This window comes from Amblyraja radiata, chromosome 29 (genome assembly GCF_010909765.2).
Source record: "Amblyraja radiata isolate CabotCenter1 chromosome 29, sAmbRad1.1.pri, whole genome shotgun sequence".
Taxonomy (NCBI): domain Eukaryota; kingdom Metazoa; phylum Chordata; class Chondrichthyes; order Rajiformes; family Rajidae; genus Amblyraja; species Amblyraja radiata.
Window position 1 is genome coordinate 26,786,466 of NC_045984.1, and position 26,362 is coordinate 26,812,827.

At 50.5% G+C, this 26,362-nt stretch overlaps 1 protein-coding gene across 1 annotated transcript; it reads right to left on the bottom strand.

Annotated features, from left to right (window-relative positions):
* Nucleotides 1-8,237: 8,237 nt before the first annotated feature.
* Nucleotides 8,238-25,502, bottom strand: LOC116989518 (ectoderm-neural cortex protein 1-like). The gene is made up of 3 exons (XM_033046985.1): nucleotides 25,124-25,502; nucleotides 15,117-16,916; nucleotides 8,238-8,942 (listed from the first exon to the last, which is right to left on the bottom strand). Exon 2 carries the CDS (start codon nucleotides 16,913-16,915, stop codon nucleotides 15,146-15,148), a length of 1,770 nt encoding a protein of 589 aa, XP_032902876.1. The 5' UTR covers nucleotide 16,916; nucleotides 25,124-25,502; the 3' UTR covers nucleotides 8,238-8,942; nucleotides 15,117-15,145.
* Nucleotides 25,503-26,362: the final 860 nt, after the last annotated feature.

Genomic DNA, 26,362 nt, shown 5'->3' on the forward strand with positions numbered 1-26,362 from the left:
CTGTTCCTCCAGTTTGCGTGTGGCTTCACTCTGGCAATGGAGGAGGCCCAGGACAATAAGGTTAGTGTGGGTAGTATTGCAGGAAGGAACTGCAGATGCTGGTTTAAACCGAAGATAGACACAAAATGCTGGAGTAATTCAGCGGGACAGGCAGTGTCTCTGGAGAGAAGGAATGGGTGATGTTTGGGGTTGAGACTTTTCTTCAGACTGACAGGGGATAGGGAGATACAGAGATAAGGAAATGTAAGGTGTGAAAACTAGACGAAGGGGATGAAGATCTAGGAAAATATAGTGTGGGGATTGGAGTTAAACTGGTTAGCAACCAAGGCCATGGCGGACAGAACTGAGCAGCAACGACCAGTCTGAAGAAGTGGCTCGACCCAAAACGTTACCTACTCCTTTGCTCCATAGATGCTGCATCACCCGCTGAGTTTTTCCAGCATTTTTGTCTACCAGCAATGAGCCTCTGGCGTCAGTTGAGAGTTTATAGCCTTCATAACCTGATGTCTCGTTGATAACTCAGTCCCTCCTATTCACCACCACTGTAAGGAACCTACAGGCATTGTGTTAATCATTATCAAAGCCATGTTGAGGGAACGTACTGTGCTCACTTTGATTATTACCTCCGGGCAAAGGCGTCAAAAGCAAGAAGCTGTTGTGAAATATTCCTTCGGAGCAAAAACAATTAATAAAATGTAACATTAACTTCCTTTCTTCACGGACACTGCCCGGCCTGTCGTGTATCTCGGGAACAGACACAAAATGCTGGAGTGACTCAGCGGGACAGGCAGCATCTCTGGAGGAAATGGATGGGTGACGTTTCGGGTGGATAACCTTCTTCAGACTGAGAGTCAGGGGGGAGGGGACCGAGTACGGACGGTACTTAGGACAAATGAATGGAAGATATCCAGAAATCAACAATAATCGAGGAAATGTGGAGCCCACAATGGTCCATTGTTGGCTGTAGGGTTAGGTGACAACGAGTTATACGGACAGTGGAACTCAACAGGGCGACTGTAAAACTGGTACAATGAACCACTAGGCCAGGGCTGGGAGAGGGACAGAGAGAGAGAGAGGGAATGTAAGGGTTACTTGAAGTTAGAGAAATCTGGCTTGTAAACTACCCAAGTTGAAGCTGGGTTGTAAACTGCCCAAGGGAAATATGGGGTAATGTTGCTCCAATTAACGCTGGCAGTGAAGGAGGCCCAGTGTGGGAATGGGAGGGGGAGTTCAAGTGTTTGGCAACTGGGAGATCGGGTAGAATCTGGGGAAGTTCCTTTTATTTCAGATTAAGATCAATGCTCGCATTATCTCGCACTGTGTCTTGTCTCATCTCCCTCAGGGGCATTGACACACCATTAGGCACCTATTGAAGGATGGGCAGTTTCGTGACACAGGCACGTTGAATTTCCAGCTCATATTCTGAAGGGATAGGATTTCTTCATGAAATAATCACAGCGTATCACGTCTTCACGATGGCTTCTCACTGAAACCTGCTTGGTGTGACTGACTTTTTTGTCAGCTATTTCCTGTTGCCATTGCTCCGTGACGTGACATTAACGCCGGCTGCTGCTGTACCAGCGCCTTGCTGTGGGAGCGGGTGTCACTGTGACTCAGTGGGCAAGTTGCTCGTCTCTGACGCAGGGCACGGCGTGAAGGAATTCATAGAAACATAGGAAATAGGTGCAGGAGTAGGCCATTCGGCCCTTCGAGCCTGCACCGCCATTCAATATGATCATGGCTGATCATCCAACTCAGTATGCCGTACCTGCCTTCTCTCCATACCCCCTGATCCCTATAGCCACAAGGGCCACATCTAACTCCCTCTTAAATATAGCCAATGAACTGGCCTCAACTACTTTCTGTGGCAGAGAATTCCACAGATTCACCACTCACTGTGTGGAAAAAAAAATCTCATCTCGGTCCTAAAAGATTTCCCCCTTATCCTTAAACTGTGACCCCTTGTCCTGGACTTCCCCAACATCGGGAACAATCTTCCTGCACCTAGCCTGTCCAACCCCTGAAGAATTTTGTAAGTTTCTATAAGATCCCCCCTCAATCTTCTAAATTCTAGCGTGTACAAGCCGAGTCTATCCAGTCTTTCTTCATATGAAAGTCCTGCCATTCCAAGAATCAGCCTGGTGAACCTTCTCTGTACTCCGTCTATGGCAAGAATTCCACTGCTGAGGACTTGAAAAAATCCAGGCGGGCTCTCCTAATACAGCTCCGAGTTAGAGCTGCAATATCAGAGGTCCTACCTGACAGATGACATCCTTATATAGGCACAAGAAGCTGGAGTAAACCCCAGCGGGACAGGCAGCATCTCTGGAGAGAAGGAATGGGTGACGTTTCGGGTCAAGACTATTCTTTAGAAACCTCACCCATTTCCTTCTCTCCAGAGATGCCGCCTATCCCGCTGAGTCACTCCAGCTTTTTGTGCCTATCTTCGGTTTAAACCAACATCTGCAGTTCCTTCCTACACAGATGATTATTAGGGTGGCACGGTGGCGCAGCGGTAGAGCTGTTTCCTCACTGCGTCAGAGACCTGGGTTCAATCCTGACTATGGGTCCTGTCTGTGTGGAGTTTGCACGTTCTCCCTGTGACCGCGTGTGTTTCCTCCTGGTGTTCCAGTTTTCTCCCTCATTCCAAAGACATGCAGGTTTGTAGGTTAATTGGCTTCTGTAAATCTTCCTTAGTGTGTAGGATAGAACTAGTGTGCGGGGTGATCGTTGGTCGGCATGGACCCGGTGGGCCGAAGGGTCTGTTTCTATGCTGTGTCTCTAAACTAACTGCAAGTGAAAATCCCACAACGTCTTTTCAAAGAGGGCGAGGGAATATTCTTCAGGTGTCAATATCTGTCAGGATGTCAGGCTGAGAGAATGGAGCAGCTGGGCTTGTACACTCTGGAGTTTGGAAGGCTGAGAGGATCTCATTGAAACATATAACATTGTTAAGGGTTTGGACACGCTAGAGGCAGGAAACATGTTCCCGATGTTGGGGGAGTCCAGAACCAGGGGCCACAGTTTAAGAATAAGGGGTAAGCCATTTAGAACGGAGACGAGGAAACACTTTTTCTCACAGAGATTGGTGAGTGTGTGGAATTTTCTGCCTCAGAGGGCGGTGGAGGCAGGTTCTCTGGATGCTTTCAAGAGAGCTAGATAGGGTTCTTAAAGATAGCGGAGTCAGGGGATATGGGGAGAAGGCAGGAACGGGGTACTGATTGGGGATGATCAGCCATGATCACATTGAATGGAGGTGCTGGCTCGAAGGGCCGAATGGCCTCCTCCTGCACCTATTGTCTATTGAATTTGAGGGGTAGATTTTTCACACAATGGGTGCTGGGTGTATGGAACGAGGAGGTAGTTGAGGCTGGGACTATCGCAACTTTTAAGAAACATGGTACATGGATAGGACGGGTTCAGAGGGATATGGGCCAAATGCAGGCAGGTGGGGCTAGAGTAGATGGCACATGTTGGTCAGTGTGGGCGAGTTGGGCCGAAGGGCCTGTTTCCACGCTGTATCATTCTACCACTCTTTGACTGCTCTTCAAACACAACCTACCTGTAACTGGCAGCGAGGCATCTCATCGCTGGGTTTGAGCAAGCTGCTAAACTGATGCTACTTTTGTATGGAGTTCCTGGATGAGGCCTTTAACTCACAGATTTGAGACCAAACACACAAATTACAGGAGCAATCTTTTGAATGGAATCGGATAAATAATCGGCAGGTCTTTGGGAAAGCTCTGAGGGGGGTGCAGTCAACTGGATATGTTCAATGGGTCAGCACAGGCACCACTGGCCGAATGGCCTCTTTCCACATGGTACCAGTCTGTGAGTGGTCACTGCACACTGTGTATGTAACCCACGGTTAGGTTAGTGTCGTGGACTGGTGCAACTGTCAATACAAGATTTGGTTGCCATAAATAAACATTATTCATAGATCTATAGTTTTATAGCATTGCAATGTTGATATTTACTGCATAACACACATCATTACATTTGTTTCCAATATTTACAATACTAACATGACATCAAGTTTTCATAGGGAGACAAGCCATTCGACCCAACTTGCCCATGTCTGCCAAGATGCCTCATCTACGCTAGTCCCATTTGCCAGCATGTGGCTCAAATTCACGCTCATAACTTCTAGAAGCGGAATGAGGCCATTCGGCCCATCAAGTCTACTCCGCCATTCGATCACGGCTCATCTATCTTTCCCTCTCAACCCCAATTTCCTGCCTTCTCCCCATAACCTCTGATGCCTGTACTAATCAAGAACTTGTCAATCTCTGCCTGAAAAATATCCATTGACTTGGCCTCCACAGCCATCTGTGGCAATGAATTCCACAGATTCACCACCCTCTGACTAAAGAAATTCCTCCTCATCTCCTTTCATGCCTCGTTTTATTCTGAGGCTGTGGTCTCTGGTTCTAGACTGCCATTCTTCTAAACCTTTCATACACATGGCACCTGTCCAAATGTCTTTTAAGTGTTGTTTTAGTATTGGCTGCAAATACAGTCTTAAGTTTACAAGTTATAGGAGTAGAATTAGTCCATTCGGCCCATCGAGTCTACTATGCCATTCATCCATGGCTGATCTCGGCCTTCTCTACACCTGGCCACGCTGAGCCGAATGACCTGTTTCCGTGCTCTCCGACTCTGCGACTATGGAAACTTGATGTCATGTTCCATATACCCTCTGTGTCAAAGAGTTGCCCATTCAGGCGGGCAATGTCAGACCACCTTTCGCCTTCTGGAAAACATCCTGAGTAATAGCTGGCTCTTTAAAGAGAGACATAACAATCTAATGTTCCAGCTAACATTTAGCTTAGGGATGCAATGTGGAAACAGGTCCATCGGCCCACTAAGTCTGTGCCAACCAGCGATCACCCCGTACACTTACACTATCCTAAACACACAAAGACCAACCGGCACGTCTTCGGAGTGTGGGTGGGAACTGGAGGCCCCGGGGGAAACCATTTAAAACCCAATTATGATTTTAAAACTCCTGACATTTAAAATCATAATTTTGAGGGAGAAATGCTGTTGAAATTGCCAGCTCCTCTCTCGCACCCACTCCTGCCTTTTCTGGAAACAAATATTTTGCAATCAAGGCCAAACTCCAGCTGAAAAGAACATGGAGCAGGAGAGGAAGAAAATAAAAAATGAGCAAAAAGGGCTGGCACGGTTGCGTTTGGTTGTATTTCTAAACTAAACTAGTGTGTGAATGGGCAATCGCTGGTCGGCGCGGATTCGGTAGGCCAAAGGGCCCGTTTCCGCGCTGTTATCTCTCAAGTAAAAAGGAAATAGTTGAAGCAGGGAGAGGAGGGCGAGAGTTTGGGGCCTGTTTCAAGATGGCCGACTTTTGCCTCCGGTTTCCGCGCTGTGTCTCCGAACTAAACCAAACTCTTTTCTGGAAACAAATATTTTGCAATCAAGACCAAACTCCAGCTGAAAAGAACATGGAGCAGGAGAAAGAGAAAATAAAAAATGAGCAAAAAGGGGTGGCACGGAGGCGCAGCGGTTGTTGCTGCCTGACATCACCAGATCCCGACTACGGGTGCTCTACGGAGGTTGTTACGTTCTCCCCGTGACCTGCGTGGGTTTTCTACGAGATCTTCGGTTGCATCCCACACTCCAAAGGCGTACAGGTTTGTAGGTTAATTGGCTTGGTATAAGTGTAAATAGTCCCTAGTATGGGTACAATAGTGTTAATGTGCAGGGATCGCTGGTCGGTGCAGATACGGTGGGCAGAAGGGCCTTTTTCCCGCGCTGTATCTCTAAAATAAACGGAATCTTTAAAAAAAATTAATAAGACCACGATCCTTGTTCAAAGACCATTTATTTAAATCTTCAAAATTAAAGTGACAGGTGTGACACACAGCTTCAAGCACAAGACTCGGAAGCAGACAGACACAGACAGACAGCTGTGCAGGTCAGACAAGTTACAGAAGAGCTCTCAATGCAAATTCCCTACATTGTTAGAAAATAGACTCTCTCCCGGAACGCACAAAACATCTACAGTATAAACAAGAATGCAAATCGTTTCCTTCATTTAAATTTGAAAGAGAATACCGCTCCATCTTAGAGGGCGAAGCGTTCAAATGTTCCTCAGTGCTGGAGACGGCTTTTATAACTCACAGGGTTGAACGTGAGAGGAATCAGCGGCTGCTAACATGGCAACCGAGACTTCTTTGTACCCAAACTATAGGGGCAGGGTTCTTCATTGTGGCCTCAGAGCTTCCACTGTCCAGCAACATGTGGTGAAAAGACCCCATTTAAACACCAACCAACGTGCAAGCTTCCACTGAGGTTATCCCAATGGCCTATTGATGCAAACTACTTCATCTATTGCATTATCTGCCCTTCCAGAACCAGGTTAGCATTCAGCACAGATAAGGGAAATTACTCAAAAAGGACTTTACACAGGAGTGCAGCTCGTAGGAGCAGAATTAAGCCATTTGGCCCTTCATGTCTACTCCGCCATTCAATCATGGCCAAACTATCTTTCCCTCTCAACCCCATTCTCCTGCCTTCTCCCTGTAACCCCCCCGACACCCTTACTAATCAAGAATCTATCACTCTCCGCCTTAAAAATATCCATTGACTTGGCCTCCACCCCCGTCTACGGCAATTAATTCCACAGATTCAACACCCTCTGTCTAAAGAAATTCCTCCTCATCTCCTTTCTAAACGTAAAGGTAAAGCTGGGGGGAAGAACGCACTACAATGGCCGCCATAGCCAATCAACCCTGATATTCTCTCTTTCTTTCCCTCCCCACACAAGCTGCCCTTCACACTTCCCTCCTGATGCAGAGGCCAATTGTTGCAAATGAGAGCCCGCCCCTTCTGAAGTCCAGACGGTCGACTCAAAAAGCGGGAGTAACTCAGCGGGACAGGCAGCATCTCCGGAGAGAAGGAATGGGACTGAAGAAGGGTCTTGACCCGAAATGTCACCCATTCCTTCTCCCCAGAGATGCTGCCTGTCCCGCAGAATTACTCCAGCATTTTGTGTCCATCTTCTACTTAAACCAGCATCAGCAGTTCTTTCCCACACACGAAAACCGCATGGTACCAGGAATGCAACCTATTATCCCCATGTATGGATGGTGTGGGATATATGTACCAAAGCACAGAGACAGGGGCGGGGAGTTAGTCGGGTTAGCTTAAGGCATACAGAGGCAAATCTCAGCAGACTCAAGATGGTGCAGGTGAAGTGCAAAACTCTTTGAACGCAGCAGCGTTTCTGACGTGGAGGTTCACCTCTGATGTTTTGGCTGTAAACCAGCGGTGGTTTTGTTGGGCTTATGGTGTTACTTGCCTGGAGGACCAGGATGGAAAGAGTGCCCAACATCACCCAACACACGGCAAGTTTGCACTCGGCAGCGGGGCAAGGTGATACACAAACCCACCGGGTTACTCCCTCGTGGTGTACAACTTAAAAGACTTCACACATACTACCAACACGAAAATAGAGCTTTCAAAAAAAAAAAAAAAAAAAAAAAAAAAAAAAAATATTTTAAAAAAAGGTGAAAAAAATACACTTGCTTATGACACTGGGGTCAGATGCCTCCTCGATGAAGGAAGGGCGATCTTGGTAGATTTTTAGTAAGGCGTGTTTTCTCTTGGGTTCATCGAAGCTTGTACCAAATGCAGTGTGAGAGAACATGAAAGAGCCATGGCAAAAATTAACATCCAAATAACAAAAGGTGATAAAGAATAGTAGAATTAGGCCATTCGGCCCATCAAGCCCATTCCACCATTCAATAATGGCGGATCTATCTCTGCCTCCTAACCCCATTCTCCCCATAACCTCTGACACCCATACTATTCAAGAATCTATCTATCTCTGCCTTAAAACTATCCACTGACTTGTGGCCCCCACAGCCTTCTGTGGCAAAGAATTCCACCTTCTGTGGGTAGCCTTTGTGAATGGAGTAAAAAAAACAAAAAAAAAAACAGGACCACAGTTCACAGATTCTGATCAAGAACAGGTTCCAGCTTTAACAAGGTTACTTCCTGGAGGCAGGTTTTGCCAGTTCTGTAGCACTGGTCTTCAGGCAACAGTGGAAAGTCCCTTCCTTGAACAATTCCATTGCCTCACAGCATCAGATTCTCCAGTGATGCTGCCCGTCCCGCTGAGTTACTCCAGCATTTTGTGTCCACCAGCATCTGCAGTTCCTTCCCTCGCAGCACCAGAGACCCATGTTCAACCCTGACCTCAGTAGCAGCCTGTGTGGAGTCTGCACGTTCTCCTGCGTGGCTTTACTCTGGGTGCGCCCTTTTCCTTCCACAATCCAAAGACGTGCGGGTTGGGAGGTTAATCAGCCTCTGAAAAACTGTCCTCGGTGTGTGGGGAGTGGATGGGAAGGTGGGATAACATAGGACTAGTGTGCAAGGGTCATCGCTGGATAGCATGGCCTTGGTGGGCCGAAGGGCCAGTTTCCATGCTGTGTCTCTAAACCATGTAAACCTGCTCCGATATGGTCAAGGTGGTGGAGACCACAGTATTTGACCCAGGATGTTCACTCCATACCTGTACGTCAGATGCACACACTGTCTCTGTCCCACACAGCAGCAGAAGGCCACAGAATTACAAGGTGCCAACCCTTAGCAAACGGGGTAGGAAATAGCACCATAACCTGGCTCAGCCATCCATTGAATCAGTCAGTCGCAGCCGCCTACCACAACGGCAGTCATTTTAGCGTCTCTTGTGTTAAAGGTTGGCGTAGGCGAGAGAGGTGGGAGTCCAGTAACTCTCTGGAGCAGTGCTGCTCAAACCCGCCGTGCGTCTGGCCCCAGTCCTCAGCTGGACCTCCCGCTTCAATCCTTCCTCAGGCTCCGTGGGTCCAAGCAGAGGGAATGACGGCAAAGGCGGCAACGCCAACGCGACTCGTCCAAAACATCTCCACTGGTCAACAGCATCGCACGCTCCTCGAGGCCTGGATTAAAAACAACAACAGATATTCAGCATCCCACCAAGAGGGTTCTGGAACCTCTACAAGTGATGACAAAACCGAAGAGTTTGCTTGTCAACATCTCACCTACACTCCCATCCTGCCGACTCTTCGCTTGTTCTTCCCTGTGTAGGATCACCTATCCTCCAATACAATTGCTGTACTCTTTTTAAATGTAATTCCTTTCACTTGATTGTACCTGATAAGTTCATATGTTACAGCAGCAGAATTAGGCCATTCGGCCCACGGAGTCTATTCCGCCATTCAATCACGGCTGATCTATCCTCCCCTCGCAACCCCACTCTCCCGCCTTCTCCACATAATCCCCGACACCATTACTAATCAAGAAGGCGGCGCAGCGGTAGAGTTGCTGCCTTACAGCGCCAGAGACCCGGGTTAGATCCTGACTACTGGTGCTGTCTATATGGAGTTTGTATGATCTCCCTGTGGCATGCATGAGTTTTCTCCAGGAGCTCCAGTTCCCCCCCACACTATCAAAACATACAGGTTTGTAGGTTAATTGGCTTGGTAAAATTGTAAATTGTCCCTAGTGTGTGTGTGTGTGTGTAGGATAGTGTTAGTGTGCGGGGATCGCTGGTCGGTGCGGACTCGGTGGGACAAAGAGCCCGTTTCCGCGCTGTATCTCAAACTGAACAAAACCGACAATCTGCACCTTAAAAATACCTGAAGACACAAAATACTGAAGTAGCTCAACGGGACAGGCAGCATCTCTGGAGAGATGGAATGGGTGATGTTTCGGTTCGAGACCCCCCATTTCAGACTGTAAAAATACCCAATGACTTGGCCTTCCCTGCCATCTGTGGCAATGAATTCCACACAGGGTAGCATCCTGATCGGATAGTGAAGCTTTGTACTGTACATCTGTACACGTGACAATAAACCTAAATCTTTAGTCCTACCTAGGAGTCTAAGGCTCACTTCAGCCGGCATGTTCCCCCCCCCCACCCCCCACCCCCCCGGAAAGGGGAGCCCTCCATTTTGTGCAGGTCACCTGGTGTTGCACGGCCATTTTGGAAATGCAGTCGTCAGCAGTTCTCGCCACAGATTGTCCCCTAAAGGCACAATGTGAAGCCTCTGTCGCCATGGAAACTCTCTGCTTGGCTGGCCCACAGTAGAGTGGCCCCTTTAGAAAGATTACCAGCAATTCCCCTCTCTGCTGAACTTGCATCTCTACAGCCTCTCGAACCAAGAGTCAAGAGTGTTTTAATGTCATACGCCCCGAAACGGAATAATAGAATTCTTACTAGCAGCAGCACAGCAGATATGTAAACATATCAAATATATCATATGTAAACAAAGTTCAGTACATCTAAAAAGCAGACAAATAAATCGACTACAATAGCCCAGGAGCGAAGAAGACTGCAAAAAGTGGCAAACACTGCACAGTCCATCACGGGTTCTGCCCTCCCCATCATCGAACGGATTTACAAGAGTCGCTGCCTCAAAAAGGCAGCCAGCATCATCAGAGACCCACACCATCCTGGCCACGCACTCGTTTCACTCCTGCCATCAGTAAGAAGGTTTAGAAGCCTGAAAACTATAACGTCCAGGTTCAGGAACAGCCTCTTCCCTACAGCCATTAGGCTATTAAACACTACAATCTCAAATAAGCTCTGAACTGCATAGACTTGGGGGATTTGGTTTTGTCTTTGTGTGTACATACACACGTATATTTATATATACACACACACACGTACACACACACATGTATACACACACACACACAAGCAATAGTGCAAAAAGACAAAACTAATGCTCCCAAGTATATACACGCAGACAGAACTTTCTTTCCGTTTATGATATTGTTTACAGAATACTAGTATGTTTACATATTCTGTTATGCTGCTGCATGTAAGAATTTATTTCATTCATTTGATCTATATCCCTTTATCTAGCACAGTCTATATCTCTTGTTTTGCTTTCCCCTGACCCTCAGTCTGAAGAAGGGTCTCGACCCGAAACGTCACCCGTTCCACTTCTCCAGAGATGCTGCCTGACCCGCTGAGTTACTCCAGCTTTTTGTGTCTGTCTGAGATTGTCATTGTTGTTTGGGGAAAGTGACCATAGAGGGCTCTTGCCAAAGTCACGGCCACGGTGGCACAGCGGTAGAGTTGCTGCCTTACAGCGCTTGCAGCACTGGAGACCACGGGTGCTGTCTGTGCGGAGTTTGCACGTTCTCCCCGTGACCTGCGCTGGTTTTCTCCGGGAGCTCCAGGTTTCCTCCCACACTCCACAGGATGTACAGGTATGTGGGTAAATTGGCTTGGTAAATGTAAAAATTGTCCCTAGCGTGTGTAGGGTGGTGGTAATGTGCGGGGGATCGCCAATTGGCACGGTCCCAGTGGGCCGAAGGGACCCAAGATCTCTAAGAAGGGTCTCGACCCGAAACGTCACCTATTCCTTTTCTCCAGAGATGTTGCCAGTCCCGCCGAGTTACTCCAGCAATTTGTGTCTGTCTTCGATATAAAAAATATATAACTTGCGGGGTATAAAAAATACCCCGCAAGTCTATGCAGTTGGAAACCAATTTGGAGGTTGTGGCATTTAATAGCCTGATAGTTGTAGGGAAGAAGCCGTTCCTACACCTCCAAGCACAGCAGCTGAATACTAGGCACAGTTTAAACGCACTCAGAACACCAGCACCCTCCACACAGTGCCTGCTCTGCTCTGCTCTGCTCCCTCGCTGCTAGCTGCCATTACTATGAACAGCAAGTCAATGTAATCGGACACCTCCCTGCCCCCGACCTTTGACCTGCAGGGCTCAGCTGACAGAATTCTCTGGCTTCTCTGCGTTGGGGCATGGCAGTAAACTCCACCCCGTTTCTGCCAGAATGTATTCCTGGACTTGCCCAGGTTAGTTTAAACAGTCGTTTTACTCGTACACAATCCCAGCCCACACAACGGCAAGAGGGGGAACCCTGCCAAAGCCATCCCCCGACTGATATTTAAAAATCACTCACTCACCAGCATTAAAACAGGATTATCCGGCTATAATTACATAACCCAGCAAGGCAGCTCGCTGTCACATCCACTTGAGTTGCTTGGAATATCCGCAGCCTGCGGGAAGCAGTCAGAGCTGGCTAGAGGGGAACGGCCAAGCAGGATGGGCCACACTGGGTCGCCCGATCTCCAACTGGGTCACTTGATCGCTTTAAAGGCGACAGAGGGTGGCACAGCTGGTAGAGCTGTTGCCTCACAGCGCCAGAGACACAGGTTCGACCCCGACTACGGATGCCGAGAATGTACGTTCTCCCCGTGACCTGCGTGGGTTTTCTCCGGGAGCTCCGGCTTCCTCCCACACTCCAAAGACGGTTTCGAGGTTTGTAGGTTATTTGGCTTGGTGTAAATGTAAATTGTTCCTTAGTGCCCAATTTCTCCTCCCAGGGACAAACAGGAACCTGTACTTGCTGATCGGACCTGGAATCACATGGACCACCAGCAGCAGGGCACGATCAGGAACCGGGGAAGTCCGCTCTCCAAGGAATGTTGGCGGAACGATATACAGGTCAGCTCAAGAGATTACAGACTTTAGAGATGCCGCGTGGAAACGGGCCCATCAGCCCACCGAGACGGTGCCGACCAGCGATCACCCCGGCACTGACACATCCCTGCACACGAGGGACAATTTACAATTTTACTTTTACAGAAACCAATTACAAAAACCTGTGTAGGAAGTAAATGCAGATGCTGGTTTGTGGCCAAGATACACACACACAAAGTGCAGGAGTAACTCAGCGGGACAGGCAGCATCTCTGGAGAGAAGGAATTGGCGACGTTTTGGGTCTGAAGAAGGGTTCCAACCAGAAGCATCACCATTTCCTTTTCTCCAGAGACGTTGGCCGTCGAGCTGATTTACTCCAACACTTTGTGTCTATTTAACCTAAAAACCTGCCACGTCTTTGGAGTGTGGGAGGAAACCGGAGAAAACCCACACGGTTACTGGGAGACTGTACAACCTGTGTGCAGACAGCACCCATAGTCAGGATCGAACCTGGGTCTCCGGCGCTGTGAGGCAGCAACTCTACAGCTGCTGTGCCGCCCCACTGAGTCTGAAGAAGGGTCCCGACCCGAAACGTCACCCATCCATGCCTGACCCACTGAGTTACCCCAACATTTTCCTTGTGTCGACAAGTCTTTGTCCACGTCTGTACTGAATGTCGGTGGGGAGAAGGCAGGAACGGGATCACATTGAATGGCGGTGCTGGCTCTAGGGGGCCAAATGGCCTACTCCTGCACCAATTGTCTATTGAACTCGACCCCACATGGAACTCGACCCCACACACAAGCCTTTTCTGAGGTGCGAGGACTCTGGCGAGACTCGCGGACTCTGGCAACCCAAGGGTCGCAGTGCCCCTGCGTGAATCACTCCAATCAGTACGGCATCCGGAGAATTTGATTGAAATAGCAGCCTTCAAGAGGGTTGGAAAACACTAGCACACCTTCAAAGGCGAGGCACGCCCAAAACCTGGCCCGGCTGAGTTTTGTCGTTAACTCCTTATGCTCCTCACTTCAGCCAAGATTACTTACCATTATATGAGCTATAGGGAGAGGTTGAGTAGGCTGGGTCTCTATTCCTTGGGGCGCAGGAGGATGAGGGGTGATATTCTAGAGTTGTGTAAAATCATGAGAGGAATAGATCGGGTAAATGCACTGAGTCTCTTGCCCAGAGTAGGGGAATCGAGGACCAGATGACATAGGTTCAAGGTGAAGGGGGAAAGGTTTAATAGGAATCTGAGGAGTAACTTTTTCCACACAAAGGGTTGGTGGGGATATGGAACAAGCTGCCAGAGGAGGTAGTTTGAGTCTGGGACTATCCCAACGTTTAAGAAACAGTTAGACAGGTACATGGATAGGACAGGTTTGGACGGATATGGACCAAGCGCAGGCAGGTGGGACTAGTGTGGCTGGGACATGTTGGCCAGTGTGGGCAAGTTGGGCCGAAGGGCCTGTTTCCACACTGTATCACTCTATGACCATTACCTACAAAGTCCCTACCCTCACTCATCAACAACCAGAGAGCGGTCCTGAGCTACCATCTACCTCATTGGAGACCTTCGGACTGTCGTTAATCAGACTTTGCCTTGCACTAAACGTTATTCCCTTTTATCCTGTATCTGCACACTGTGGATGGCTCGAATGTAATCATGTATTTGTCTTTCCGCTGACTGTTTACCACGCAAAAAAAAGATTTTGCACTGTACCTCTGTACACGTGACAATAACCTGAATGTGTTCAGCCCTATCCCACTGGTTTACTGGGTCATTTACATGACCTCCAGCTACAGGGGACGAGGCTTCTGCTGGCTAACTGGTGGCGCAGCGGTAGAGTTGCTGCCTCACAGCGCCAGAGACCCGACTTCGATCTACGTGCTGTCAGTACAGAGTTTTACCCCCCGTGACCTGTGTAGGTTTTCTCCGAGATCTTCGGTTTCCTCCCACACTCCAAAGACGGAGCTAGAGGTTTGTACGTTAAGTGGCTTGGTAAAATGTGTGTGGGACAGTGTGTGTGGGACAGTGCTAGTGTGCGGGGATCGCTGGTTGGTGCGGACTATGTGCCGAAGGGCCCGTTTCTGTGCAGTATCTCTTAACTAAACTAAACCAAACACTGAGGCGAGATGGAGACAAAAATGCTGGAGCAACTCAGTGGGACAGGCAGCAACTCTGGAGCTAAAGTGACATTTACTTCCCCACCTTAGTCCTCCGACTAGTTTCACTGCCCTCCTGAATAATTTTACTGTTTGTTTGCCTCGTGGTCACCTTCCCCTCAGCCAGCATTGAACCATCGTACATTTCCTTAATCATCGACCACTTTGATCTGTCCTTTCCACACCTTACATGCTCTTTGTCCTCTTCCATATCTCTGGTCCCTCTCCCTCGCTCTCCCCCGACTCAGTCTGAAGAAGGGTCTCGACCCGAAACGTGGGGTGGGAGATTGCAACCTTCACATGGTCAGCCCTGTTTCGACTAATGCAATTAACTCGACGTGCACAAACAGAAGATCAAATCGAACAAGTTGTCCGACAACTTCAGGCTGTGCACGCCACACGAAAGAAGAAGACCCTAAACGTCACCCATCCCCTCTCTCTGCCTGTCCCGCTGAGTAACTGCGGCATGTACGTGGTGCCGGGGTGGTGGTTACCTGAGGGCGCTGGTGTTATGGTGATGGTCCTACACGGAGAGATACTTCCAGGTGCTGACGAAGGCGGTGGGAATGAGGGCGTAGGGAACGGTGGTAACGTTGCTCCAGGAGTCGGTGGAGGCATCGTAACAGTCCAGGGTCTTGCAGCGCTGGTCGCCAAAGTAGCCGCCAACCACGTAGAGACGGTTGCCGGAGGCGACTGAGTGGCAGCTGACTCTCCGGGCCGCCATGTCGCCGAACTTGGACCACTGGTAGGTGTCGGTGTTGAAGCGGTAGGCGGAGTTTGCCGAGATCTCGGTGTCGCCGCCGATGACCACGATGTGATCGCCCACCACGGCGGCGGAGGTGTAGCGCCAGGGCTGCGGGCACTTGGCGGGCACCGTCCAGCGGTTCTCGCCCGGCGAGTAGCACTGCACCCGCGGCAGTTTCTCCCGGTTGACGCTGGTGCCGCCGAAGACGAAGAGCTTGAGCTTGGCGCCCACCACGGCGGCGTTGCTCACCCCCTCGCGCAGCGGGGCCACCAGCGTCCACTTGTTGGCCTGCGGGTCGAACTGCTCCACCTGCTTGACCGAGACGGAGGGCGAGGCGGGCAGGATGGCGCTGACCGCCGTGTGCCCGCCCACCGCGTACAGGCACTGGTCCAGCTCCGCCGTGCCATGTCCGTACCGCGCCAGCAGCATGGGGGCCGCCTTAGCCCACTCGTCGTGCAGGGTGTCGTACACCCAGACGTCCCGGGACACCCCGTTCTCCGAGCTCCTGCCCCCCGTCACGTAGACCTTGCAGCCAATGGCGCAAGCGCTGCACTCCTTGCGCGGGCTGGGGATGTCCGCCTTGGGCGTGACCGCCTTGGTCTTCTGGTCGATGGCGTAGATCTTGTCGCAGGCGAAGGTCTGCCCGCCCAGCAGCAGGATGTCGTGGTTGACCTTGCGGGGTCGGGCGCACAGCAGGGTGACCACCCCGTCGTTCTGCAGGATCCTCAGCTTGCAGGAGATGGCCTCCTCCACCACCCCCCGGCCCAGTTTGTGACCCGCCACCAGGTCCTCGCCCAGCACGCTGTGGTACAGGTAGGACTGGGGCAGCAGGGCCAGGCGCACGCAGCGCAGGAGTTCGGGCAGGTGCTCCAGCCTCCGCTGCAGGTCGTGCTTCACCCAACCCATCACCGCCTCGTACACCAAACTCTCGTCCTCCACCTCCAGGTCTTCGCTGAGGACCAGCTCCAGCAGCTTGTCCACGGGCAGGCCCAGGAAGTCGTCGGTGCGGTACAGGACGGTGAAGTAGGCCAGGCACGTCTGCCAGGAGAGCTGGAAGAGCTGCTCGCACTGGTGGGCGTCGGACAGGAGCATCATGCCCAGGCAGTTCATGGGGTGCAGGTTCTTCTGCAAGAACTCAGCCGATGCGTCGCGGATCTCGTGGAACTGCAGCATATCGCTGGCCTCCAGCAGCGACTCGGCATTCTCCTCGTTGATGAGGACGCGCGCGGTGTAGGCGTAGTCCAGCAGCAGCTCCAGCACCTCGGGGTGCAGCGAGTCGTGGAAGTTGACCGTGCCGTCCCGGCTCTCCTTCATGCCGCCGGCGAACATGGCCTCAAAGTAGCGGCTGCAGGAGGCCAGCACCGCCCGGTGGCACTGGAAGGTGCGGGCGCCCGCGCACAGCGTCACGTCCGTGAACAGGTGGCGCTTGCGCAGCAGGTTGAGGTGGGTCAGCAGGCTGTCGGCGTGCGACGGCTTGTGGAACAGCTGGATGTTCATCGAGCCCGAGCTGGAGCGAGACTTGCGATTCTCGTGGACCGTCACCGACATGCTGCCGAGAGAGGAGAAGGAGAACAGGACGTCAACACCCGGCACGATCCAAACCCCAGCCCGATCCCCATCAAACCCAGCCCGATCCAAACCCCAGCCCGATCCCCATCAAACCCAGCCCGATCCCCATCAAGCCCAGCCCGATCCCCATCAAGCCCAGCCCGATCCCCATCAAACCCAGCCGGATCCAGACCCCAGCCTGATCCCCATCAAACCCAGCACGACCCAGACCCCAGCCCATTCCCATCAAACCCAGCCCGATCCCCATCAAACCCAGCCCGATCCAGACCCCAGCCTGATCCCCATCAAACCCAGCCTGATCCAGACCCCAGCCCGATCCAGACCCCAGCCCGATCCCCATCAAACCCAGCCCGATCCAGACCCCAGCCCGATCCCCATCAAACCCAGCACGACCCAGACCCCGGCACGTTCCCCATCAAGCCCAGCCCATTCCCATCAAACCCAGCACGATCCAGACCCCAGCCTGATCCACATCAAACCCAGCCCGATCCAGACCCCAGCCTGATCCCCATCAAACCCAGCCCGATCCAGACCCCGGCACGTTCCCCATCAAACCCAGCCCATTCCCATCAAACCCAGCCCGTTCCCCATCAAACCCAGCCCATTCCCATCAAACCCAGCCCATTCCAGACCCCAGCCCGATCCCCATCAAACCCATATACAGCAATTCGTTCTTCCCCCGCACAATTAAAGCATGGAATAATCTCCACCCTACTATAGTTACCCAACCAGATGCAACTAAATTTAAAGTTAGTCTTTCTTCCCAATAACCCTTTCTGGCTTAAGCCCTCCCTTCACCACCTCCAGTTTAAATTCCATTTGGAATATTTTGGAGGACCAAGAAACCAAGAACCAAGAACCCAGCCCATTCCAGACCCCGGCCCAATCCCATCAAACCCAGCCCGATCCAAACCCAGCCCATCCCCCATCACAACCTGTTTCCGTGCTCTATCTGTAAAGTCTAGAGGTGACGTTTCGGGTTTGGACCATTCTTCAGACTGATGGATCATGATCTAAGTTTAGATCATGTTTAGCACAGGCTTGCATTGCGGGTCCTAAGAGATAACTTGGTGATTAAGTATCTTGGACATGTATCTTGAATTCCTTGAACACTCTTCGTTGTCCAAGATACTTGCACTCAGAATTCCAAAGAGGTACGGGTTTGTTTGTCAATTGGCTTCAGTAAAAATTGTAAATTGTCCCCTAGTGTGTGTAGGATCGTGCTAGTGCACAGGGAGGGTGATCGCTGGACGGCACGGACACGGTGGGCCGAAGGGCCTGTTTCCTCTCTGTATCTCTAAGGTAAACTGCACACCTCCCGCAAACGGAATGGCACAGTCTCTTGTCCTTCGGAGCCTTACCTCGGAATCAGAACAGGGCGCCTGACCATGGGAATGTGGCAGAGACCAGCTCCCGTTCGCCCGGCCTACGGTTCATTACACAAATTGCCGCCAGCAATCGCTCTGGGAAGGACACAGTCTGGGCCCAACCCAATATTGTGTTCAAACACAAAGGTGGAAAAATGTGCACCACTGTGCCTGCACACTGGATATTAGTTCACCAGAATGGGTGGAGGCCACCAATTACTAGGACAGAGCCCTACAGCTCATCAAACATGGCGCCTTCCTCTAGATCACTGACTAATGTAGAGTTAACATCAATGACTAACGCAACAACTTGGGCTCAACAGAAGACGACTATATATTAAATCTTCCTCCAAGTGCACACACATTTCCAGATTCTATCCATGAAAGACCCAGCTCAGATTTGTTCACCCTCTCCCCTTCCTCCTCCCCTCTCCCTCCATCCACCCACCCCCCTTCCTCCTCCCCTCTCCCTCCATCTACTCACCCCTCTCCCTCCTCCCGCTACCACTCCTCATTTCCACCACCACCCCCCCTCCTCCCACCCTATTCCCCTCCCACCATCCTCTCTCCTTCCCACCCCCCCTCTCCCTCCCCCCCACCTAACCCTACTCCAACACTTTTTGTCTATCATGTGGAAGTTTTGTTTGTTTAGTTTACGGTTCGTGTCATGAGGTACAGTGGAAAGCTCTCTAGTGCTTGCGTGCTATCCTGTCAAAGAGTGCAAAGACAGAGAGGGTAGGGCTGAAGGCGTACTGGTTGGGTTGCTCCTGGGCCTGGCCAAGCTGGCCATCCGCGAGTCACGGCGCCAAGCGGTGGAGGGCCGTACCCGAGCCGGCTGCCTGCCCCTTTTCCGGGGTTACGTCCGTGCCCGGGTGGGGTGGGGTTAGAAAGGGAATACGCCCTGTCCACGGGCACCCTGGGGGAGTTCGGGGACCGTTGGGCTCCGCAGGGTGTTGAATGTATCATTGACAAGGAGTGTAAGATAATTGTACAGTATTTCATTAAGGGTATTTGTTTGTATTTTATAATGGTGGTGGGATCCGGTTTGTTTTATTGTAGTGTAATTTTATTTTTTTAATAATTGAATACATTTTTTGAATTTTAAAAAAAGTGCACAGATACAGGATAAAGGGTAGTTTAATGAATTAAAGGAAGCTCAAAGGTCTCCAGTGAGGTGGACGAGGGGAGGTCAGGACGGCATTGTTGGCACGGTCGGAACTGGGACTTGAAACCACGGCCGCCTAAATCTGGATGCTTGCCCTGAACCAAGACTGCAGGGCTCGACATGAAAGGATTCAGCCATAACATAAAGATCCTCCTCGCAGGGTAGACAGTAACAGGAAGGCAGATGAGTGTATGTGGGGGGGGGGGGGGGGGGGGGGGAGGGGAGAGCTAATCTTTGACCAAATAAAAAGAATTCCACGCATGCTTCCTCAGAGCAGTAGAATCCTTTTATCCCTGGCTTTGCGGGGAGAAGCCAAGGCCGTTTGAAGATTTAAAGACGTCTTTTCATGTGTGCAGCCCTGAAGTGAAGAGGAATGCCGGTGGTTCACAGTCACTTCCTGCACTTGGCTGAAATTATATATAATTACACAAAGGGTGGGGGTGGGGGAAAAGACTGCCTCTCACAGACCAGGGACAAGACAGCTAGCGTAATGCACAGGAGAATGGGCCCTCAGCACACAGCTAGAGTTTAAGACTCACAGCAGATTCCCAGTGGCTCTTGTTCACCCCCAGCATCAATCACCAGAGGGGTACAAATTCAGCGCACAATGTTGTGGATAGACACAGAATGCTGGAGTAACTCAGCGGGACAGGCAGGTTCTCTGGAGAGAAGGAATGGGCGATGTTTCATTTCAATGGGATTCGTCACCCGTTCCTTCTCTCCAGAGATGCTGCCTGCCCCCGCTGAGTTACTCCAGCATTTGGTGCCCATCTTTGCTTTAAACCAGCATCTGCCGTTCCTTCCTACACACAATCTTGTGGACCCAGTGACATGGTCCTGCAATGGGGATGTCACTGTGTATGTCATGTTGTCGCTTGCGGGCGGAGCACCAAAGCAAATCCCTTGTATGTGAATACTTGGCCAATAAACCTATTCATTCATTCATTCATTCACGTGCCCCGAGACAGATAGCAGTCGCATTGTGAGACAACAGGTGGCCAAACACTTGGTGATGGAAGTTTACAAAAAAATAATAATCGTATTCCGATCATCCATATAATATGGGCAGCACGGTGGCGCAGAGGTAGAGTCCCTGCCTCACAGCGCCAGACACCCGGGTCCCATCCTGACCACGTGGGGTTTCTCCAGGCGCTCCGGTTTCCTCCCACATTCCAAAGACGTGAAGGTTTGTAGGTTAATTGGCCTTGGTAAAGTGGTCCCTAGTGTGTAGGATAGTGTTAGTGCGCGGGGATTGCTGGCCGGCACGGGCTCAGTGGGCCGAAGGGCCACTCCAAAACGAAAAAAAAATCCTGCCATTGTCCTATCGATTTAGGTTGGGCATGGGGAGTGTGAGCTGATGGTACGGGAAGGGAGGGAACTGAGGTGGGGGGGGAGAAGGAGATTTACATCCAGTATCAGTGCAGGAAATGCGAAAGAAGTCCTAATCCATTTGGGCTGGTTGGCTTCCTCGCCGTGACACGTTATACTGGTGGGTCTGATAAATAGAAACACAGATGGAACATGGCGTGCGCTTCAAAGAGTTTCAGCAAATTATCCGCGGCTGGTTTCTGCCCATGAAGAGCTTCCGCCGTTCATTGCCCAGAGACTTGCATCATTGGGGGGGGGGGGGGGGGGGGGGGGGGGGGGGAGTTTGGGCTAAGACGGAGCATCTTAAATCTTCGGGTGGAACTTGGTAGAATTGCTGCCTATCCGGGTTTCCTCCCACACTCCAGAGACGTACAGGGTTATTGGGAAATGGAAACACCATGGTCGCCGAGGGTCAGAGGTGCGGGCATTGTCAACAGAGGCTGGGCAGGTTACTCAGCTGTCCGGGCCCCTGTTGTATGTAAGAGAGCGCAGTACATAGATACACTCAACCGCAAAGCCATTGGGACACCAGGGGCTGCGAGTGGCAAGTTCTATCCTCATCGATGACAATGAAAAAGGTGGAATCAGGCGACAAGTTTAATTTAGTTGTGAGACACGGCGTGGGAATGGGCCCTTCAGCCCACGAGTCCATGCTGTGCACTTATCGCCCTTTCACGCTCGCGTCTGAAGAAGGCTTCCGACCAGAAACGTCACCTATTCTGAGCAGAAACGTCACCAATTCCTTTTCTCCAGAGAGGCTGCCTGACCCGCTGAGTTACATTCACACTGGTTCCACTCTCCATTCTCACCCACTCCTTACACACCCAGGGTCCGTTTACAGAGACGGATCAACCTACAACCTCGCACGTGTTTGGGAAGCGGGAAGAAACCTACATGGTCACAGGGAGAACGTGCAAACTCCACAAAGGCAGCAGAATCGAACCTGGGACTGTGAAAGTGGGACAACATGAAACGAGTGTGCGGCTGATCGATGGTCAGCACGGACTTTGTGGGCCGAATGGCCTTTTTCCACACTGTATCTCCGCAACTAAATTAAAAATGACTGCAACCGATACTCTGTGCATTAGCGTGGTGCTTTGGTGGGAGGTTGACATGTACAAATTTGGCATTTAAATCATTTTATCATTGACAACACAAAAACTTAATGGGAAGGTGGTTCCCTGTAACAAATGCTAAATTTGTACACGCTAACCTCCCACAAAAGCAATTTTGCAGGTGCACCGATTACTTTGTCCATTTAGTTTAGAGATACAGCGCAGAAACGGGCCCCTTCGGCTCATCGAGTCCGTGCCGACCAGCGATCCCGGCACACTAACACTACCCTACACACTAGGGACAATTTACAATTAAACCAAGCCAATTAACCTACAAACCTGTACGTTTTTAGAGTGTGGGAGGAAACCGGAGAAAACCCACGCTGGTCACGGGGAGAATGTAAACCAAGGAAAAAAGAGAATCTTTACCCAAAACATCACCTATTCCTTTTCTCCAGAGATGCTGCCTAACCCGCTGAGTTACTCCAGCGTTTTGTGTCTATCATCGGTTTTTAGCCAGCATCTGCAGTTCCTCCCTGCACACGAGAACTTACAAACTCCATACAGACCAGCACCCGTAGTCAGGATCGAACCCGGGTCTCTGGCGCTGTGAGGCAGCAATTCCACCGCTGTGCCACCGTGCCGCGCTTGACTCCCTCTAGTTAAACAGCCCTCGTATCTCCCATCAGCTTCACCGCTGAGTCTCGAACCAAGCCCAGCACCCCAGGCTTCTGGGCAGAGGCCCCAACTTGTACCAGTGCGAGGCAAATCCTGCAGACTTCACCCCTGGGTCTAACGTTAAGCCCCCACACCCCTCCCCCCCTCCGTGTTTTGTTCTGAGCTCCACCAGAGAAAATGAACATTCAATTTCTCAAATCACATCTTACAAGACCTCAAATGAATCCAGTCTTCACCTTTCACACTCCAGTGGATGGATACCAGCTCAGTGCAAGAACTGGATCCTAATTTAACCCCTGAACTCCCACCGTTTTCACACAAAATGGTTGATCTGAAAGATCGGCAAGTCCCCAACAACTCTCACCAACTTCTACAGATGCGCCGTAGGAAGCATTTTAATCGAGGTGCGTTATTGCATGGTTCGGGAACAGCTCCATCCAAGACCACAAGAAATTGCAGAGAATTGGGGACCATCACACAAACCAACTTCCCTCCCATTGACTCCATCTACACTTCACGCTGCCTCGGCAAGGCCAGCAGCATCATCAAGGACCAGTCTCAACCCAGTCACTCACCCCTCTGACAAGAAGTATAGAAGTGTGAAAACGCACACTGCTCTCTCCGTTCTCTTCCTTTCTTTCCCCACCCCACCCCCCTCCCAACATCAGTCTGAATAGACAATAGGCGCAGGAGTAGGCCATTTGGCCCTTCGAGCCAGCACCGCCATTTAATGTGATCATGGCTGATCATCCCCAATCAGTACCCCATTCCTGCCTTCTCCCCATATTCCCTGACTCCACTATCTTTAAGAGCCCTATCTAGCTCTCTCTTGAAAGCATCAAGAGAACCTGCCTCCACCGCCCTCTGAGGCAGAGAATTCCACAGACTCACCACTCTCTGTGAGAAAAAGTGTTTCCTCGTCTCCGTTCTAAATGGCTTGCCCTGTATTCTTAAACTGTGGTCCCTGGTTCTGGACTCCCCCAACATCCTCCAAGAAGGGTCTTGACCCGAAACATCGTCTATGCCTTCTCTCCATAGATGCTGCCTCACCAGCTAAGTTTCTACAGCATTTTTATCTACCTCTAGATTCAAGGATAGTTTCTTCCCAACTGGTGATCAGGCAACTGAACCATCCTATCACCAACTAGAGAGCAGTCCTGAGCTACCATCTACCTCATTGAAGGCTCTTGGATTATGTTTAATTGGACTTAGTCCAAGAGTCTCCAATAATGTAGATGGTAGCTCAGGACCACTCTCTATGTTTAATTGGACTTCATCTTGCACTAAATGTTATTTCCTTTCTCCTGTATCCATACACTGTGGACGGCTCGATTGTCATCATGTATTGTCTTTCCACTGACTGGATAGCACACAACAACAAAAAGCTTTTCGCTGTACCTCAGTACACGAGTCTGAAGAAGGGTTTCGGCCCGAAACGTCGCCTATTTCCTTCGCTCCATAGATGCTGCTGCACCCGCTGAGTTCCTCCAGCAATTTTGTGTACCCTAAACTAAAATAAAACTAGGTATATTTTTTTTCAGTAGAAACGAAGGAACTGCAGATGCTGGTTTAGACAAAAGGACACAAAGTGCTGGATGGAGTAACTCAGCAGGTCAGGTAGCATCTCTGGAGAGCACGGATAGGTGGCGATTCAGAAAACACAGAACCTCATTCATTAAACAAAATCCCCAAATCTATTGTGTAGGAAGGAACTGCAGATTTACACCGAAGATAGCCCCAAAAAGCTGGAGTAACTCAGCGGGTCAGATAGCAGGAACTCTAATCTGCCATGCTGCCTGACCCGCTGAATTTCTCCAGCATTCTGTGTCTTTCTCCCCAAATCTATTCCTGATTTTGGCTACAATCAGCAAACGAGCCCTCAGCCGCCTTGGGTAGAGAATCGCCAGGATTCTCTATCCTCTCTAGGTGCGACCCGTTCATTGTGAAACGACCAGAGAGAGATTGGACCGGTGGGAAAACCACCACTGCCAACAATTTAAAAAAAAACACAATTTATAAAGGAACTGCAAGATGTTGGTTTACACCCAAGATAAGACACACAAAGCTGGAGTTACTCAGCGGGTCAGGCAGCGTCCGAAGAGGGGTCTCAGCACGAAACATCGCCTATTTTGCACCTAATTTTGCATCGCCTATCCCTGCACCTATTTTCTATGTTTCTATTCCTTCTCTCCAGTGATGCTGCCCGACCCGCCGAGTTACTCCAGCATTTTGTGTTAAAAAATTTTTTTAAAGCTCCAGCTTTGGAGAATTGAACGCTGCTCGCTTCTACTCTGGTCTGTAACACATTGATCACAGAAGCGAAAACTCAACGACAGTGCAAAATGGGAACATCTTCTTCCAGCTTCCTTCCTCCCTCCCTCCATTTGCCCGTGGGACCTTGCCCGGACCTGTTTCCTCCTGCAACGCTTGCAGATGCAACGCAGAGCAGGACACACACACAGACCAGTCGTTGCAGAACGTTCTCTCCGCAGAAAGGCTGCAGAACTTTCTGTTCTACCTCCACCCCCCTTTAATAAAACTCTGCACAACCTACCTCGAGGCCTTGAAGAAGGAATGAGTCGCGGCTTTACAGATCCGTCCCAGGTGGCGGTGTAAAGGAGAGAGAGCAGTGATTCTACAGGCGGATGAGAGGCGGTGCACTCAGTGGCAGCGCTTTGCAAAAAAGAAACTTAGCACTGGACTACTCCTGACGCATGGTCTCTGTGCTCCACGCACCGTCCTCCCTCTCACTTCTCATCCCCCTGCAGCTCTCGGCAAAGATCTTTGGCTCTCGGTACATTTATGGAGCGGTACTCCCCACCCACCTTGTGGGAGGTGCCCACTCCGCCTTGGTAACAACCCACAATGAAACAAACCCTCGATCAATTCCCATCAAGGATCTTTACCCCAGAAACTCAGCCCTTCAGCTAAACCTCCCCTCACCTCCTCCTCCCCCCATCCCTCCCCCCTCTCTCTTCATCTCTCTCCAAAACATCAATGAAAACAAACGCACAAACTTCTCTTTCAAAATTTATGTGTAGTCACAACTTTATTTTACAAAACACACACACACACACAAAGGAGCGCTCTGTTTGACTGACGCTGGTCCTGGCGAATGGAGAAGGCAGGATGTAGGTTTCTTTGTAGACACATCAGAATATTGACAAGGCTGTCGTCAAATCAGTAGCGAGAGGGGAAGAGCTTTTTTTGGCAAGAGTGACTCTTGTAAAATGATACTTGCCCCAGCTGGTCAAATATTTCCTCCCGACTTTGTGAGTCTCTGCGCTTTCAGTGGAAGGGAAGAGCTGCAATATAATTTTTGTTTAATCTCCCGGCGAGATAAAGGCGGTGAATCTGTGGAATTATTTGCCACAGAAGGCTGTGGAGGACAATAGACAATAGGTGCAGGAGTAGACAATTCGGCCCTTCGAGCCAGCACCGCCATTCACTGTGATCATGGCTGATCATCCACAATCAGTATTTAAGAAGGAACTGCAGATGCTGGAAAATCGAAGGTACACAAAAAATGTTGTGTACCATCCCCAATCAGTACCCCGTTCCTGCCTTCTCCCCATATCCCCTGACTCCGCTATCTTTAAGAGCCCTATCTAGCTCTCTCTTGAAAGTATCCATAGACCCGGCCTCCACCGCCCTCTGAGGCAGAGAATTCCACAGACTCACAACTCTCTGGGTGAAAAAGTGTTCCCTCATCTCCGTTCTAAATGGCTTACCCCTTATTCTTAAACTGTGGCCCCTGGTTCTGGACTCCCCCAACATCGGGAACATGTTTCCT